Source organism: Cyprinus carpio, chromosome B9, assembly GCF_018340385.1.
Source record: "Cyprinus carpio isolate SPL01 chromosome B9, ASM1834038v1, whole genome shotgun sequence".
NCBI lineage: Eukaryota > Metazoa > Chordata > Actinopteri > Cypriniformes > Cyprinidae > Cyprinus > Cyprinus carpio.
Window position 1 is genome coordinate 1,504,392 of NC_056605.1, and position 20,058 is coordinate 1,524,449.

General features: G+C 36.0%; 1 protein-coding gene across 4 annotated transcripts in view; it reads left to right on the forward strand.

Annotated features, from left to right (window-relative positions):
* Positions 1 to 19,763, forward strand: part of crfb1 (cytokine receptor family member b1) — a 36,178-nt gene extending 16,415 nt beyond the window's left edge. For 3 of the 4 annotated variants that reach the window (XM_042730586.1, XM_042730587.1, XM_042730589.1), the window contains 4 exons: positions 2,065 to 2,189; positions 15,777 to 15,959; positions 17,364 to 17,980; positions 19,273 to 19,763. In XM_042730586.1, coding sequence (XP_042586520.1) covers positions 2,065 to 2,189; positions 15,777 to 15,959; positions 17,364 to 17,980; positions 19,273 to 19,408 — 1,061 coding nt within the window. In that variant the 3' untranslated portion in view covers positions 19,409 to 19,763. Of the gene's footprint in view, positions 1 to 2,064; positions 2,190 to 15,776; positions 15,960 to 17,363; positions 18,873 to 19,272 lie in introns of those variants that run through there. The other variant, XM_042730590.1, reaches the window with a different exon arrangement.
* Positions 19,764 to 20,058: the final 295 nt, after the last annotated feature.

Below are 20,058 nucleotides of genomic sequence, written 5' to 3' on the forward strand. Positions count from 1 at the left end.
CTTTGGCTCTTTTAATTGTGATGATTTTGGCGCACATTTAACAAAAACCCACCAATTCACTATTTCAACAAATCAGAGTACTTCATAAGAGCAAAATAAATTTTTTTTAGTGAATTGTTGGCCTTCTGGAAAGTATGTTCATTTACTTAACATGTACTCAATACTTGATAGGCGCTCCTTTTGCTTTAATTACTGCCTCAATTCAGCGTGGCATGGCGGTGATCAGTTTGTGGCACTGCTGAGGTGGTATGGAAGCCCAGGTTTCTTTGACAGTGTCCTTCAGCTCATCTGCATTTTTTGGTCTCTTGTTTCTCATTTTCCTCTTGACAATACCTCATAGATTCTCTCTGGGGTTCAGGTCTGGAGAGTTTGCTGGCCAGTCAAGCACACCAACACCATGGTCATTTAACCAACTTTGTGTGGGCAGGTGCCAAATCCTGCTGGAAAATTAAATCAGCATCTTCAAAAAGCTGGTCAGCAGAAGGAAGTATGAAGTGCTCCTAAATTTCTTGGTAAACGGGTGCAGTGACTTTTGGTTTTCAAAAAACACAATGGACCAACACCAGCAGATGACATTGCACCCCAAATCATCACAGACTGTGGAAAATTAACACTAGACTACAAGCAACTTGGGCTATGAGCTTCTCCTCCCTTCCTCCAGACTCTAGGACCTTGGTTTCCAAATGAAATACAAAACTAGCTCTCATCTGAAAAGAGGACTTTGGACCACTGGTCAGTAGTCCAGTTCTTCTTCTCCTTTAGCCCAGGTAAGACGCCTCTGACGTTGTCTGTGGTTCAGGAGTGGCTTAACAAGAGGAATATGACAACTGTAGCCAAATTCCTTGACACGTCTGTGTGTGGTGGGTCTTGACCCCAGCCTCTGTCCATTCCTTATGAAGTTCACTCAAATTCTTGAATCAATTTTGCTTGACAATTCTCATAAGGCTGCGGTTCTCTCTGTTGGTTGTGCATCTTTTTCTTCCACACTTTTTCCTTCCATTCAACTTTCTGTTAACATGCTTGGATACAGCACTCTGTGAACAGCCAGCTTCTTAGGCAATGAATGTTTGTGGGTTACCCTCCTTTGTGAAGGGTGTCAAAGATTGTCTTCTGGACAACTGTCAGATCGGCAGTCTTCCCCATGATTGTGTAGCCTAGTGAACCAAACTGAGAGACCATTTTGAAGGCTCAGGAAACCTTTGCAGGTGTTTTGAGTTGATTAGCTGGTTGGCATGTCACCATATTCTAATTTGTTGAGAATTGTTGGGTTTTTGTTAAATGTGAGCCAAAATCATCACAATTAAAAGAACCAAAGACTTAAACTATTTCAGTCGGTGTGCACTGAATTTATTTAATACACAAGTTTCACAATTTGAGTTGGCCATAACATTGTAATTTATTGAGATGCACCTGTGTGTGCAAATTCATTATTACATGTGTAAGTGTAATTAAAAAGATTAATAATCCACTATTGTAATTCCACAACTTTCCAAAAGAGATATGGCAGATAAGAAAATAATGTCAAAGTGAAAAACAGTTCCTCAGCAGCAGTATTAGGAAAAACCATGTGGATTTGAAAAGAGAAAGGATGTATTATCAGAGTTGTTAATATTAAAAATGCAAGTTGCAAAGCTTAATAATAAAAATTGACAATTTTTAGAAGTGAAAAGTCATACTGCCTTTATTGTGATCAAAAACATGTTGATAAATTTAATGCAGATAAATTGTTCTACATATGGATATTCTGAGTAAAAATATTTTTGTCAAGCTCATGAATTGGATTCATAACACTATTAAGCATTCACGAGGCAAAAATTAGATGGAAAAAAAATGATTGAGAATGGAATTTAGAGCTGTATGTGATGCTGTATGGTTTTAGTGAGAAACTACTGAGGTCAAAATTTTAGTCCCACCCCAGTAAGTGTGCCAAATGACAACTATTTACCATATGGTTCTGTGGCCTGCCATGGACACTTATCCATGAAAAAAAAAAAAAAAAACAGTAGCTACTGCATAGATATTGTATAATGTTTTTGATTGTACTGTACATTTCTCTTTCTGCAGTGCTTTATTTAATGAGTTGGTCACTGGGAGTGTCAGTGTCAGGTTTAGGTCTGCTGGTGCTTGCTGTGAGTCTGGTTTACACTGGATCTATATGTAAACCCAAGACCCCTCTTCCTAAAACACTGGTAAGCCTTTTCTACATTCAAACACAGCATTTGCCCCATTCTGCATTTGCTATCATTAGTAATTTGACATTAATTCTTTATTTACAACATTAGTTTTTCTTACCTTACCTTTTCTTACCCAGAATATTCAAGAAATTATGTTACTGAGCATACAGTAGTAAGGTTGCCTGGCTAATAAATGTCAGTAAATTACAATAACAGTAAATTTATTCAGACACCTGTTTCACATTGTACCAAAAAGCAATGTGTATGCAAAGCTCATCAGGCTTCCTCCGTTGGAAGAGTTTCTGCTACAGCGATAGTTTACTCAAAAATTGTCATCATTTACTAAACCTTACCGTATGTTGTTTGAATCATTTACTTAAACGAAACACCACTGTGTTAATCAGAGACTTTGGTTTTGATCAAAACTTATCATTAGCAAAAACAGATATTGACAATATTGTGTCTAAAATGCAAGTTAATTGAACTGTTGTATAAACTCAAAATCACATTTGCAATTATGCTGATAGTCTGGCAAAATTGTACTTGCAAAATTGCATAACTATGTGTGTTCCTGGACCACAATAACAGTCTTAATTAGCACAAGTATATTTGGAGCAATCGACAAAAATACATCGTATGGGTCATTAGGATATTAACTAAAGATCATGCTCCAAAAGATAGTTTGTAAATTTCCTACCGTAAATATATCAAAACTAAATTTTTGATTAGGAATATGTATTGCTATTGCTGTGTATGAAACTAAATTTAGAGAAATTTACCCTTATGACTAGTTTTGTGGTCCAGGGTCACATATTATAGCACAAGAAAGTGTTATAAAATAAAAAAGTAAAAAAAAAAACGTATTGATTTTGATTAATAAAATTAATATTTTAACAATATTTATTAATTTGGCTTTTTACCAAGTTCCCTATCAAAAGCTACTCTCGATGCTGCGTTTCAATAACGCTAATGAGAACATTCATCAAGGATCATGAAGGGGTATGTCTCGGGTTACTTGACTGTAACCCTGTTCCCTAAATAAGGGGGAATGAGATACTGCGTTTCAATAATGCTAATTCTTATTTAAAACATTCTTTATTCGACTGGTTGTGAAGAATATGTGTCAAACACGCCAAGAATGGGCTTAAATAACCTCAGCAGGTGACGTCATTTGATTATGTGCACCTGAGGGTTATAAATAGATGTGAAAGGGATATATATTCAGAGACTGCATTGTGTGTGTGTGTATGTGTGTGTGTGTGTGTGTGTGTGTGTGTCACGCTGCTGAAAGAAGTATCATTCAAAAGAAAGCATGTTGAAAGTGAAAGTTTAAACTTACTATTCTTGTTGAGTGAATCTTTAAGAGATGCGTGCCTCGCTCTTCATGGCCAATCTCTGAAGAGAACTTTTTACAATATAAAAACCCTTCATAATCACGGGAAGGAGGAGGCGGGAACCGGCGGACACTCAAATAAAACTTTAATAACCAAATAAACATAAAACAGTGCGACAGCCCCTCGCGGACGACTGGCGTGCACAAACAAAAACCAAACCACAAAATAAAACCCAGGCCTGGTCCTCTCTTGTCCTTGTACTGTCATCGCTCGTCTTTTGTATCCTTCCGATCTCCTTTGTGGGACTCGAGACCGGTGAGTGGAGCAGGTGTCGCTCATTTCCAAATCACTCCACCTCACTCCCTCCGTTCCCACGCCTCTCGGCTCCGCCCCACTCGTCACATAACCCCATCGCCCCTCGCAGGCCGGGGGTACCCACAAGACTGCGCTCTATCCCCCCCCCCGGAGGGAGTGGGGGGGGGTTAGAAAGCATGTTGAAGCATGTTCATCGCTCACGGTGGCTGCGGGAACCTGGGGGTAAGGACAGACAGACGAGGTGAGAGAAAAGGAGATGGAAGGATGAGGAGCAACAGAGACGAGAGAGGAGAGAAAAAAAAAAAAATTGTTCCGGTTCCCAGAAACGCTGCCGCTTGGCCCCCCACCAGCTGTGTGAACTCTTCCGCGGTGCCTGGCGGTGGCACTGGATGGCCCTCGGTGGACGGCGATGGCTCCTCCGCTTTCGGGTAGCCGGCAGGAGTCCCCCATTCCCTGCTCCTCCCCATTCTGGCGGATGGCAGCAGGCTCCGGCCACCTGGCGAATGGCGCTGACTCCTCCGCTCCCTCACAGACGTCAGCCGCCCCTCCACATCGCGGGCGGCTGGCAGCGAGTTCGTCTGTCCCCGGCAACTCACTCCAGCCCACTGCCTCGAGTGTCCACGGCGGCAGGCTGCTTCGCCCTGCTCGATGGCACCGCGGATTCACCCCAGGGGCGAGGGATCTTCAGCAGTGCGTCCCTCCTTCCTCCCGGGTTTTGGCACCAGTGTAACAAATAAAACCCAAAAAAATAAACATAAAACAGCGCAACAGCCTGTTTTTTACAATTACATTTTGGGGCATATGAATGTGGAAGCAATTTCGCTGTCCAGACAGAGTGTTTAGGAGAAAAGCAAGCTACTGGCCCATTCCAGAACGGCAGATATGAGCTCATTAAGATCACGCTTTGATCTGGCTGAGGATTAAGAACTGGGTGTTCCCCTCTCTTGTGTTCTTGCCAGATTGTAAGGTTCTCACGCTCGCCTCCTTTTTTGGAATGGGCAGAGGATGATGCAGCTCTTGCTTCTGTTGAGATGGAGATTGAGAGTGCTGCCTCTTGCGATTATAAGCATATGAGGTGTTACTTGTGGTGGTTACTCGTGCAGTGACCAAATTTAAGCCTTAAAGTGATTAAAGTTTAAAAAAAAAAAAAAAAAAACGCTCCAAACTAGATGACAGGTTTCTGTCAGGTGGTCAGAGGGAGAGGCTACAGTGATGGTCTTTCACCTTCTTTGGTGATCTCCATGATGAGATATCGAAAGAGATGCTAGCTGGCTATCTTTCCCCTAGAGGAGCATCATCGCTCATAAAAAAAAAAAAAAAAAAAGAGCCAGTGCTCCCTACCAAACCATGTGGAGCAACATCTACACTTGGAAGAAAAGTGTTTCATGCTGTGGGTCAGACTGGTGCTGCCCTGCACACCATGGGGGTTATGCATGCATATTAGGCAGATTTTCTGAAGGATCTGAGCTGCAGGAGGAGGCTTTTAATGAGTTTCTCACTCACTGTGCTCAAGTGTCGGGGGCGTCCGCCACCCAGTCCCGACCCAGTCCAGCTCCTCTCGGGCAAGAGGCTCAAAGAGAGAGTGTGGCAAGTCGTGCGCCCCCTCGTAAAGACTGGGGAGCAGCTTGTAGCACTTAATAGCCAGAGATGAAGCCGGACCTAAGAACGGTCATTGCGACCAAAGAAAGGTCCTGAGGTTGTGCTTAGGAAAAAGGGTGTGTCCCCTCGGGGAGGGCCACGGAAAATTCCAACAGAAGAGTAGGGCTCCTTCTTGGCACCCTGAGTGGATCACTGTACAACCTCCGCCACCACCAGTGTTTTGGGAAGCAGCGGTCTCCAGTGAAATGTTACATGCTTTGTTGTGCCTGCCGTGTTTCAGGACACCAAACATTTAACATCTCCCCCAGCAAAACGAAGTGTCACGATTAGTGTCCCTTTCAGAGAAGTTGGCAGTGTAGAAGTTACCGCCAAATAATCTCTTCTTGGGTTGTAAGGACTGTAGAAAGGGCTACAGAATATGGTTTGTGTATCACGCTCTGGATTTCAATGGCGTGGTCTCCACTACCGTGAAACCGAAACAAACATATTTGTTGACACAGTAATTGCAAATTCTGCTGGACATGGAGGACCAATAACACCTCACCTCTGTAAGTGCCCACACACATCAAACAAAGAGACAATAATATTCTCGTTCCCATTAGCATTATTGAAATGCAGCATCAAGAGTAGCTTTTGATAGGGAATGTCTCAGGTTACTTGACTGTAACCCTGTTCCCTGAAAAAGTGGGAATGAGATGCTGCGCCTCAATGCCGCACTGTAGGCATGCCTGGACGTCTCTTCAGACAAAGGAGTAACCTGAAGATGTGTCTGTTTCATGTCTATTTATAACCCTCAGGTGCACATAATCAAATGATGTCACCTGCCGAGGTTATTTAAGCCAATTCTTGGCGTGTTTGACACACATTCTTCACAACCGGTCTAACAAAGAATGTTTTAAATAAGAATTAGTGTTATTGAAATGCAGCATCTTGTTCCTACTTTTTCAGGGAACAGGGTTACAGTCAAGTAAACCGAGACATACCCCTTCATGATCCACCTTCACAATTCTGCTGAATGTTTGTTGTGGCAAATTGAATTTATTATAAATAATAAAATTAACCTTCTATGGACGAGAGTATTCCATACCGTATTCCAACCACACAACTTTGCACTGCTGTTTGTTTGTTTGTTGGAACTATGATTTCAAGAAACACTGAATTGTTGAACTGCGTTGGTAATGATTGTGAGCAAGTTCACTTTAAAGTCTCCTCTGGAGTCTGAAGGTTTTTTTTTTTTGTTTTGTTTTGTACACTAAAGATGTTTTGATATCCCCCAGCATTTGTGCACAATTTCAGTTAGAACATATTAGTGGCTATTAGTTAGTCTGATTACACTATTTTTAAAGGGGTCATATGATGCTGCTAAAAAGAACATTATTTTGTGTACTTGGTGTAATGAAATGGGTTTATGCGGTTTAAGTTTCAAAAAAACACATTATTTTCCACATACTGTACATTATTGTTTCTCCTCTATGCCTTGCCTTTCTAAACGCATTGATTTTTACAAAGCTCATCGTTCTGAAAAGCGAGGTGTGCTCTGATTTGCCAGCTATCCAGTGTGTTGTGATTGGCCGAATACCTCAAGCGTGTGACAGAAATGTTACGCCCCTTACTAATACTGTGTGTCCCGGAGCACCGAGAAAAAAACATTAAAACCCATTATAAACAAGGCATTTGTTGCATCCAGTGGGGACATAATTACGGATTATAATGACAATACCAGCGGTTCTCAATTCCAGTCCTCGTGTCCCCCAACTCTGCATACTTTGCATGTCTCTCTTTGTTAACACACCTGATTCAGATAATCAGCTCATTAGAAATGAGCTCCATGCATGAACTGTGTTCCGATTGACTTGGTCCCTACACAGTAGGGGTGGGAATCTATGGGTATCTCACGATTCGATTTGATTACGATTCAGAGGCCCACGATTCGATTCGATTACGATTAACGATGCATTGATGCATCACAATGTTTCATACATCCTGTACATCTATTAGGGGTGGGAATCTTCAGGCTCTTCATGATCCGATCTGATTCCGATTCTGGGAGTCACGATCCAATTCCGAAACGATTATTGATCTATATTTTTTCCCCAATTAATTCTTCTGCTGAGCATTACATCTTTAAAACTTTACACTTTAAATAAAATTGCAGTTATATGCTTTTTGTTTATAGTTGGAGTTTCTGTATGTCAGTACTTCCATCTTAAAACTAGGGGTGTGAATCTTCACTGGTTTCACAGTTCAGATACAATTATCATTATCAATATCGACTCAATATCACGATGCGTCACATACTCAGTTTTTCATATTATTGCACATGGCTACATTTTCATATAAATTTTATATCAAATTTATTTTGTGCAAAATTAACTTTATTATTGCCATATGCAGGAAAAATAAACAAGCTCAGAATCGATTCTGAAATGTTCAGAATCTATTCAGAATCGTTGAAAAGAGAATTGCAATGCATCAGAAAATATTTTTTTTTTCTCCCACCCCTACTACACAGTGTTCGTAGCTCCCTACTCCCTGAGCAGGGGAAATCTGTTGAAGTTTACTTCACTTCGAAACACTCATTCACAGATTTGCACTGTGCAACGTCCTCACACATGGACAAATGTGTGTGACATCATATACCTCTGTGAAAAAATATAAATTAAATTCACATCTTGCACACTTCAGTGGACTTTGAATGGAATATATACGTTCGCTTCGAACTGGAATCATGGCGGATTATACTGCGAAGTCCACTTCGCAGGGCACTTACATTCGAATAGAACAAACGTCTGAAGCGAAAAGAGAAACACAAAATGTGCAGAGCAGTGGGGTGAGAACTGGAATTGAGAACCGCTGACTTATACTGTCTTTTAACCACGGGTTGCATCGCGCCGCGTAAACATAAAACCATGTCTGCATTTGTGATCGGAGAAATGACAAACAACAAGCCTACTCTACACTGCTCAAAACTCGTGTTTGAATCATCAGTGGCAAACCCTTTAAATATGCAAACGTACTTACAGACTGTTAGTCAGGACAGCCGGCATTGTAGTCTTCTCTTCCAGGATCAGGAAGCAGTCCTCCATAAAATGCGCTGCACATATCTGAATATTTGGGTTAAACTGTTCTGGAACAATATTCCAAATACAACTTAACCACTGATTTCTAGTTGTTTCTTCTTTTGGAAGACCAAACAAAGTAGTTTAGCTTTCACAAGGAAACACACAGCGTCTCCACAACATGGCAGCAACGGCAACAGCGAGAATAAAAGTTACGCCTTCTTTCTTTGCGTGAACATTTGGCAAAACAGAACAACAGCAGCAACAAAAATTCAAACTGAACACAATTCAGTTCCATCACACAAAAGCACAATGTAAACAGGGAAAAGTTGCACATCTCAAAGCATGCAAAACAGAACAACAGCAGCAACAAAAATTCAAATTGAATACAAACATGTACATATAAACAAAAACAATAAAAATAATAATAAAAAAACAGGATAAAAAATGCATACATTAGGACAGTTACATAAATTTGAATAGCTTTAGAATTTGTATTGTTTTTATAAGCTTCGGGTAATAGCTGTTAGGGGGGGATGAGAACTGGAATTGAGAACCGCTGACTTATACTGTCTTTTAACCACGTGGTTGTCATCGCGCCGCGTAAACATAAAACCATGTGTCTGGCAGAATCAACAGGAGAAATGACAAACAACAAGCCTACTCTACACTGCTCAAAACTCGTGTTTGAATCATCAGTGGCAAACCCTTTAAATATGCAAATGTACTTACAGGACTGTTAGTCAGGACAGCCGGCATTGTAGTCTTCTCTTCCAGGATCAGGAAGCAGTCCTCCATAAAAATGCGCTGCACATATCTGAATATTTGGGTTAAACTGTTCTGGAACAATATTCCAAATACAACTTAACCACTGATTTCTAGTTGTTTCCTCTTTTGGAAGACCAAACAAAGTAGTTTAGCTTTCACAAGGAAACACACAGCGTCTCCACGACATGGCAGTGGTGGCAACAGCGAGAATAAAAGTTACGCCTTCTTTCTTTGCGTGAACATTTGGGCGGCGTTATGCAAATCTTCCCACATAGTCCCCCCCACCCCCCATTCAAAACCATCAAAAAAATGCACAACTCAAACAATGAAAAACAGAACAACAGCAGCAACAAAAATTCAAACTGAATACAAACATACAGATAAAATTTAAAAAAAAAAAGTACATATAAACAAAAACAATAAAAATAATAATAAAAAAACAGGATAAAAAATGCATACATTAGGACAGTTACATAAATTTGAATAGCTTTAGAATTTGTATTGTTTTTATAAGCTTCTTATTTTGTGATCTCATATTAGAAAGGGTTTCAAAATATATTTTAAGATCAGTGTTACAAAATGTAATATATGATGGTTTCTTTTGAATTACATTTGACTTATGAATATAAAACTTTGCTAAGGTAATTAACAGATTAATAATATACATATATTTATCAAAAAAGATGGGTTTTGATAACAAAGTAAAATATCATGAGGTTCTAAATTAAGGGCTTTGTTATTTTTTTAATGTCTATTTTAAAGTCAACCCAAAAAGAAATAGAAAAAGGGCAATAGAAAAATAAATGTTCAATATCTTCAACAGATACATTACAAAAGGTACATTTATCACAAACACTATGAATATACAGTACAGGTCAAAAGTTTGGAAACATTACTATTTTTAAAGTTTTTGAAAGATGTTTCTTCTGCTCATCAAGCCTGCATTTATTTGATCAAAAATACAGAAAATTTTTTTTATATTGTGATATATTATTACAATTTAAAATAATTGTTTTTAAATTTATTATACTTTAAATTATCATTTATTTCTGTGACGCAAAGCTGAATTTTTAGGATCATTATCACATGATCCTTTAGAAATCATTCTAATATGATGATTCATTATCAAAGTTGGAAACAGTTCTGCTGCTTAATATTTTTTCAGAACATGTGATACTTTTTTTAGGATACTTTGATGAATAAAAAGTAAAAAAAAAAAAAAAAAACCATATAAATTAAAATATAAATATTTTGTAATAACAATATACACTACTGGTCAGTAATTTGGGGTCAGTCATTTTTTTTCTTTCTTTTTTTTTTAAAATAAAATCAATACTTTTATTCAGCAAGGATGTGTTAAATTGATAAAAAGTGATAGTAAAGAAAAAATATATTATTAGAATATATATTATTAGAATTTTTTTTTTTATTTTGAATAAATGCAGTTCTTTTTAACCTTTTATTCATCAAATATATTAGACAGCAGAAATGTTTCCAACACTCATAATAAATCAGAATATTAGAATGATTTCTAAATGATCATGTGATAGACTGGATGTTACATGTGACACTGAAGGCTGGAGTAATGATGCTGAAAATTCAGCTTTGCATCACAGGAATAAATTATTATTTTTAAAGTATATTCAAATAGAAAACTATTATTTTAAGTTGTAATAATATTTCACAATATCACTGTTTTTTCTGTATTTTTGATCAAATAAATGCAGGCTTGATGAGCAGAAGAGACTTCTTTCAAAAACATTAAAAATAGTAATGTTTCCAAACTTTTGACCTGTACTGTATCTACTAACAACTGCATTTACAGGATAACATCTGTGAATAATTTTGTAAAGTACTTTATTAGAAATTACATATTTATATGGTAACATCCGGATGCTGCGCCAAGATATACAGTGAGGTTTAAGCCATTTTGATTTACATGGAGGATTGGATGCAACATTAAGGGAGTTTCTTATAAAACTGTTATTAAAACGCTTGTCAAAAAAGGAGAGACCATTTACAAAAAGTTGGAGATTTTGTCGGCTTGTATTATTAATATTTACATCAGAGAATTTGGTTAAAATTATTATGCCACTAGGAATAGCCTTGATTACTTTGTTAAATTCTTTTTCATTAACAAAAAAAGCCATATTTTGTAATAAAATTAGGGTAAGTGTATAATTGCCCATTATTGTCAATATTACAATTAATATGTTATGCCGAGCCCAATTCTCCATATACAATGACTTGTTAATATGAGTGATATTACCATTGTTCCATATAAAACACCTGCTAGGAGAAAAATTGTATTTGTATAAAAGTGACCAGTTTAGTAATGCTTGTTTGTGATAATTGGCCAAAGCAATGGGAAGTTTGCCAGTTATATAAGGACACTGCAACAAAAAATGTAATCCCCCAAGTTTTTCAAATAAATGATATGGGACAATATTGAAAATACTCCTTTGATTTTTTTAAAAAAGTTTTTAAGCCAATAAATTTTTAAATTAGGTTGAAAATTGTAAAATTAAGAACATTTAACCCACCATCAGATTTTATTTTTTATTAATAAGGACACTTTTATTTTATTGGGCTTGTTTGAAATTAGAGAGTATTTTATCCATTTGTGAGCAGATAACCTTTGGGGCACTAAGTGAAGACAGGAGGTATGTTGCTCTCTATCTAGAGCATTATCATGAACCATATTAAAATCTCCACCAATAATTACCTTTGCCACTGGAAATTTAGTTGAGAGAATATTTACATTTTCCTCTATAGTGTCCAACAGATTATGATTCAAAACACAAGAATTATATCCATATATGTTACATAATATAAGCATATTACTGCCGATTTCAATAACTAAAATTACCCAATGCCCTTTGACATCACATTGGTTATAAAGAATTGTCCCTCTAAAACTGCCTTTCAAAGTGATTACACCAGCTGAATGATTAGTTCCATGTGCTAACCAGAGCTTATCACCCCACTGGTTCTTCCGAAACAAAACGTCTTCTGCACTTGAGTGGGATTCTATGGGATTATTATCCTGCCATGATTCAAAACTGAAAATAAAGTTCTGAAAGGTTGAAACTAAGTGTTCGAAAACTCAAAATCTTACAAAAAAAAGTTTTGCAAGATCGAAAAATAAGATCTGAAGCTTGCAAAATGTAAAAAAAAAAAAAAAATATCTCTGCAAACATTGTTGTTTTTGAGATTTCCTTCTTCAGAACTGCACCATTTTTTTTACGATGTTGTGCAAAGAATTTTTCAGAGTTTCAAATTTGTCAGTGTTCTCCCGCTGTATTAGTTTGTTTTCCAGGTTTGAAACCTTATAAATGGTGATCTGAAAACTGGTGTGCGAATGTGTGAAAAAAGGTTTTGAAACTCTGAAAACAGAGTTTTGCAGGCTTGCAAAGTGGAAAAATAAAAATAAAATCTCTGCAAACATAATTTTGTTTTTGAGTTTTCCTTCTTCAGAAGTGCAACACTTTTTTACGGTGTTGTGCAATCATTTTTTCAGAGTTTCGAATTTGTCACTGTTCTCCCAGTGTACAATTTGTTTTCCAGATTTGAAACCTTGTAAATAGTGATCTGAAAACTGGTGTTCGAATAGAAGGCCCTCCCTCCAGGCTTTTTTTTTTAGTTGCAAGGTTGCGAAGCTTCATTTTCGCTCAGTCTGAGTTTCAGAGCAGAGCTGCGTGACAACGCTGCCACTAATCACGTAAGTCGCAAGCTCGCAACTGTGTGGGCGTATCTCCGCAAAGTGGGTGTTGTAAACTCGGCTCTGAAAAAATAGTCTGCAATAGGAGTGCAAATGTAATGTAATAAGTTTCACCCTTTCGAACCTCAATTTTCAGAGTTTCAAAACTTTTTTTCACCTATTCGAACACCAGTTTTCAGATCACTATTTACAAGGTTTCAAATCTGGAAAACAAATTGTACACTGGGAGAACAGTGACAAATTCGAAACTCTGAAAAAATGATTGCACAACACTGTAAAAAAGTGTTGCACTTCTGAAGAAGGAAAACTCAAAAACAAAATTATGTTTGGAGAGATTTTATTTTTATTTTTATTTTTCCACTTTGCAAGCCTGCAAAACTTTTTTTCACACATTCGCACACCAGTTTTCAGATCACCATTTACAAGGTTTCAAACCTGGAAAACAAACTAATACAGCGGAGAAACACTGACAAATTTGAAACTCTGAGAAATTCTTTGCGCAACATCGAAAAAAAAAATGTTGCAGTTCTGAAGAAGGAAATCTAAAAAACAACAATGTTTGCAGAGATATTTTTATTTTTTTTACATTTTGCAAGCTTGCAAATCTTATTTTTCGATCTTGCAAAACTTTTTTTTGTAAGATTTTGAGTTTTCGAACACAGTTTCAACCTTTCAGAACTTTATTTTCAGTTTTGAATCATGGCAGGATAATAATCCCATAGGATTCTTGTAAAAAAATAAAAAAATAAATCTGCTTTCATTTCTTTGCAAAACAAAAATATTGGTTTTCTTTTTACAATATCTCGAATGCCCTTTACATTAAGAGAGATGGTCTTAACATTGTAATTCTTGAAACAGGTTCAATAAATTATTACTAGCCTACAATATGAACTCAATATACATATTATGAACATAGGTTATGAACAATAGCAATAACAAAGAACTTTGTTGACTTAAATTTAAACAAAACGAAATAAAGTTATTTGTTTGTAGGCATGCCTCTAAGGGGTATGTAGATCAGTTCATCCGCATTGTTCAGTTTATCTTTTGGCCTTCCACATTAAGCTTGATCTCTATGCCTTCAATGAAAGCTTTGGATCCGATATAGCAGGCTTTCTTGTTGTCTTCACATGCTTTCTTCACATGAGGCCACAGAAGCGATCGTTTTTCCTTTTCTTCTTTGGTCAGATCCTCCACGAAGCGAAGCTTGCGTTGTTTCAGGAATTCGCTGTTTTTGGCATTCCTCCATATGGCATCTCGCACAGAACACAACGCGAACAGAATAATGACAGCACGAATCCTGTCTGGCTGTGGTTTGCCGAGCCTGTGAGCAATGTCAATGACATCAAATCCTTTCCGGCAAGATTCTGGAGAAACGACGTTGCAAATTTCAAGAACTTTCACTTTTATGTCTTCGTTTGGTTGTTCAGAGAGACCATAGAGGCATAGGCACCAGCATCTTTTGTAATGTTCAGCAACAGTGATTCGCTCTTCCAGATTGACAAGTGATTGTTGTTGCTGGTAATCTTCTCAGCAAGCTTGTTTTTTTTTTTTTTTTTTTAAGATCTTGAATCTCAACGTATAGGTGATTTAAAGATTTTTTTAGATCCTCAATTGAGTTTGAGTTGTTATTTATCATTTGCTCGAGTGATTCTGCCCTTTGATTAGTTTTCAGGGTAAGGGCAGTAATAATATTTTCCTGTAACTCAGACAGGGAAGGCTCACCTTTGTTTCTCTTCAGCATGGAGCTGCTTAGTGGAGTGTCAGGAGCTGGAGGGAGAATTATTGGTAGGTCTCCTGAAGACGAATCAGTAGGAGGTGAGTCTGTGGCAGCAGATGAGAAGACATGATCTAATATAACTTTCTTTCGTTTATCTTTGGCACTCATCATTGGCTTGTTAGCAAGGCCATTAAGGCTGTCTAGATCACAGCTTATCTAAAAATATACTAAAAGAATAAAATACAAAAATACCAAATACATTAAATATAAATTATTTCAAGATTTCTTTCATAAAAAAGAATAGACTAAAATATGTTTTTCTAAGAGGATAGAAGCAAAAACCCTACAGAGCATTTCAACATACGTCTGCTTTGGTCGCCATCTTGTTTTGACCCCCATCTTCCCACATAGTGATGTAGAGATGTGGGGGCGCATTAGAATGAGCAGTTTTAGGTAAGTGTGGTTGACTCTTAACTCTTATAAAGAATATCTCTTTGGATTTCAGGCTTTAGTCTTTGCAACTTTACAGATCTTCTTTACGCACCAAGAGCTTGTAATACTCCAAAGAGAAAGAAAAATTTGAAATCGCATCATATGACCCCTTTAACACAAACTATTACAATATTATGTGAGCAAATGCAGTGTACATAATGAAAACCATATATTCATTCAAGTGCGTCCAAACCTTTTATTAAACAAGTCAAGTAAGAGTTTTTTTGGTAACACTTTACAATAAGGTTCATTAGTTAACTGCTTTAGTTAACATGAACTAAGAATGAACAACACTTCTACAGCATTTATTAATCTTACGTAAAGTTAATCACAACATTTACTAATGCATCATTAAAATCAAAGGTTGTGCTTGTTAACATTAGTTAATGCACTGTGAACTAACATGAACGACTGTATTTTCATTAACATTAACAAATATTAATAAGTACTGTAACAAATGTATTGTTTGTTGTTTGTTCATGTTAGTTAATACATCAACTAACATTAACTAATGGAACCTTATTGTAAAGTGTTACCATTTTTCTTTGACTATGTCTCATGTATCTCTCTGTATTGCTTTTTTTCCTTATGTAGGGTAACATCACTGAAGCGTACTTTCTGATTCCTGAACAGACATTATCTGAGAGATTATTACTGACTGATTCACAGTTAATCATTGCATCTAAAAATCATCCCTCCGAAAACAACAACCCACTGAATGCAGTGGAAGATCCAAAAAGCAAGCAAATTGAAGACGAGGAAAACTATGTCAACAAGGTCTGTCTGATGTTACCTGTTTCAAAACATATATATTGGTCATTCCATGAAATCAATGCCTTTTCTTTTAAAAATAAAACAAAATAAAATGTTTAATCAGCATTTTTTAAATATACATGAAAAGAAGACACCTTAAAATGACAAGAAATTGTATTGTGCCATCTCAGGCTATGTAATTTATTATTTTATGACTATTTTTCAACTTCATGTTTTGGTATTTTTGTCAACCCTGTTACCGACCCAAGCATTACTAGATACTATAGTTTAATTAGAATTGTGTGATAGTTTTCACATATATGAGCAGCATTGTAGTCCCTCTTTACTCTGGGATTGTTTCAAATTTTGTATTATTAAAAAATATATTTTTACATTTGTCATTCAGACAACCAAAAACATCCTAATTTTAAGGATGACCACATCAATTAAGAAAAAATTATATTTTTACAAGAGAGATATTAAAAAGTATATTTAAAGTTACAATGGAAAAACCTGGAAGGCTGTATCAGATAGAATTTTTACAATTTTATGAAATTAATGACAGAGTAACAAGGATGACGGGGATCACACATTCTTCAGCACGCTGCACATATGTGTTTACATAATAATGTACAGTTTACAATTTCAATAGTAAACAGTCAGTTTTTCAGTTTAAAATCAGTTCATCGTTGATTTAACATTGCTGTAAATAAGTAAAATGTAAATAAGAGACAAAAACTCTTAAAGGGGCATTTTTGTCCTAGTATCTTGAATTTTATGGCATGACTTCGTTTACGGGGTCGTTGCCTTGCATCATATTTGTCAACAGTCAATTGTATGAAATATAAGATGACATGCAGGTCTGGGGGCGGGGTCAGTGCGTTAACTGCATTAAAATATTTTAATCGTGTCATTGTATTCATAACTAATTAATTAAGTTACCATGTTAAACTGACAACACTAATATATATATATATATATATATATATAATTATATATATATATATATATATATATATAATATTAAGACTTAAATTGTTATATTACTTTTGCGATGAACAGGAGGACATCTAAAATGTTCCGAGAGGTCAGTTTTTAAGATTTAAAGAAAAGTTTTTTTTGTTTTTTTTTTAAAGAAAAACATCTGTTGGGTTGTATAGAAGAGCTGATTTACCAGGTCTTATAGGAGCAAATGAATGCACATTGCTTGAAATTTGAGTTTTTAATGTCTTGTGAATTATTTTTCAGCTTTGAAGTACAAATGATCTGAAAGCAGTTATTAACGACATTGATTACAATTCTGGTTGCTTTACTTGCACCAGCCATGGCACAGACTATTTCTAGTCACTCAATAACTTGTTATAAAAATGTACACTGCCACCATGAAACATTTTTCTATTGCAAATTCACCTACTGTTGTTCTCACAGGCAGATACAGAGGATGAGGAAGAAGATGAAGGCAACTGCAACTACGCTGATTGTGTAAATGACAGAAGTGGTTGGGAAACTAATAATAGTGAAGTGAAGCCTATAGATTCAGTTTTGACTCTCCATAACAGTTCAGGAATCCACCATACAAAAGAAATAGCCATGGAAAAAATCCATCATGATGAATTTGATTGTAAAAAGCTATTTGTATTACACATGCCTGCAGATAGAAGCAGCCATCTTGAAGACAAAAATGCTGAGTTAGAATTGAAGGGAAATCAAGATGGTTCAGCGGATGTCTCAGGGAACATCAACTTGTTTTCAGTCACTTTGAGGCCTCTGGGACCAAAGGATGATTTGGATGAGGAGGCCTGTAAACCTCTCTTTCCCAAGTTAGTGGAAAGTGAAGTTCAAGAATTATCGACTTCTCACATTAGTCTACTGGAGAGACAGCAATCCGAAAGCCAAGATCTCCTTTTTCTATGTTCTTCTGATTTGGACATGAGGACTGAGCATGACACAATGTCAGGATATATGGTGACCCATACAGGAAACATGCATGAACAAAACAGGTCCTTTCCAGAGGGGACAGACTGTGATACAGACTATATGTCACGGTAAAGACAATATTTATTTAAAGACATGTTGAACATGTTCACAATAAAAATGTTTATAAAATGTTCATAATAAAAATGGTAAAATGTAAAATAAAATGTTGATATATGCATATACTGTATATGAGAAAAGAAAAAAACAGTACTTTTGAAAAGTTTGGGAACATTACTATTTTAAATGTTTTTAATCAAGTCTCTTCTGCTCACCAAGGCTGCATTTACACTAATATTGTGAAATGTTATGCTTTTATTCAGCAAATATGCATTGAATTGGTCAAATTTGACAGTAAAAGCAGTTACAAATTATTCTATTTCAAATAAATGCTGTTCTTTTTAACTTTCTATTCATCAAAGAATCCTGAAAAAAATTCCAAAAAATATTTAGCAGCAAAAACATTATTATTATTATTATTATTATTATTATTATTATTATTGATGATAATAAGAATCATTATTTGTGTGACAATTGAATTCTGGAGTAATGCTGAAAATTCAGCTTTTCATCACAGGAATAAATTACATTTTAAAATAAATCCACATAGAAAATATTTCAAACCATAATCATGTTTCACAATATTACTGTTTTGTTTGTTTGTTTTTCCGTAATTACATTGTGTATTGTCACTCAGCCCAGTACTGGATCTGTAACTTTGAAGCTTGACATAGTGTTGACTCGGTATGAACCTAAATTTTGGAACAGTTAGAAAAAGAAGAGTAAGAAATGGAAACTAAATATAACATACTTTTTAACATACTTTTTGTCTTATATAATTCTAAATGTAAGTGGCAATGAGTGTATGTAAAATGAAATTGATGAATTTTGAATCAGCCTAGCAAAGATGACCTTCAAAAAAAAAAAAAAGAATGTTCTGAAATAATGAGCTTTTTTCCCCTTTTTGTCTTGTCATATTTTTATTAGCTTGAATCAGAATTTCTGAATTGATAGTTCTGCGTATTCAATGCTTCAGAAAACAGTTCCACATTACACTTAATTCAGTAAAAGTCTTTGATTTCTGTATATTTATGATGGTATTTGAGTGTAAGAAACTTTAATTGTGATAACATTTACTGAGAAAAGGAATGAAAGGAACAGGTGGATCGAACCTGTACAATGAACACATAATTGTACAGGTTCGATCCACCCAGAGAGGACTGAGACAGTTCTACCAGTTAAAACCAATGTTTTATACATATTAAATAATTTTCACACAAAAACCATAACATTCATTGAAAAGCACATTTAATACATTTATCTTTTAAGGTGGGCATATAGCAGTGACAGATTATCTTTTAAGGTGGGCATATAGCAGTGACAGATGGGCGCATATAACGGTGTCCTGTTGGGAAAGATGTTACCCCAGCTCACAGTTATCCAATTTCACCTGTACAAGTGAACAGAACACAGCATCGGCAGCTAATGAGGTCCATTAGAGTGACATAAACCCCCTTCGACTGATTGGCTAGAGGAGGAGCTGTCAATCTGGAACTAGTGGACCAATGGTGATGCTTAAACCCAGCATATATGGTGCTTTGTTGTTGATCATATTGATTGGAAAAAAGTATGGACACTGCCTTTGAAATAGAAATCATTCAAATTATTACACAGATCTAACCCAGCTATAGTGATTTTGAAAAGGTTAAAATCAGACATAGATACAAGCTGCTCTTTTTGTGGTGCCCCTAATGAAACTGATATTTATCTTCTGGGATTTTCCTTACACACAGCTATTTTGGATAAAATTTTCCAATGTTATTAATCGTAATGTGCTCCTGGTTTTCTCTTTGTTTTTTTAAGGATGTACTGTTCGACTTCTTTAATAATAATAATAAAAAAGATAAAATCAATGAATACTCTATTATTAACCTATATTAGGTCTTACAATATATTACACCCAACTCATAAAAATCATTCAAAAAAATTCATTAATTATTAAAAAAAAAAAAGGAAAAGATTCCAAAAAAAAGGCAATGCAATTAACTAACTAATCAACTAAGAGTTGACCTGTAACTGATGATCCCACTTAGGTAGTACTCAGGCTCCTGTTAAAGTATCCAAGGTTTGCTGAATATCAGATGGAAAT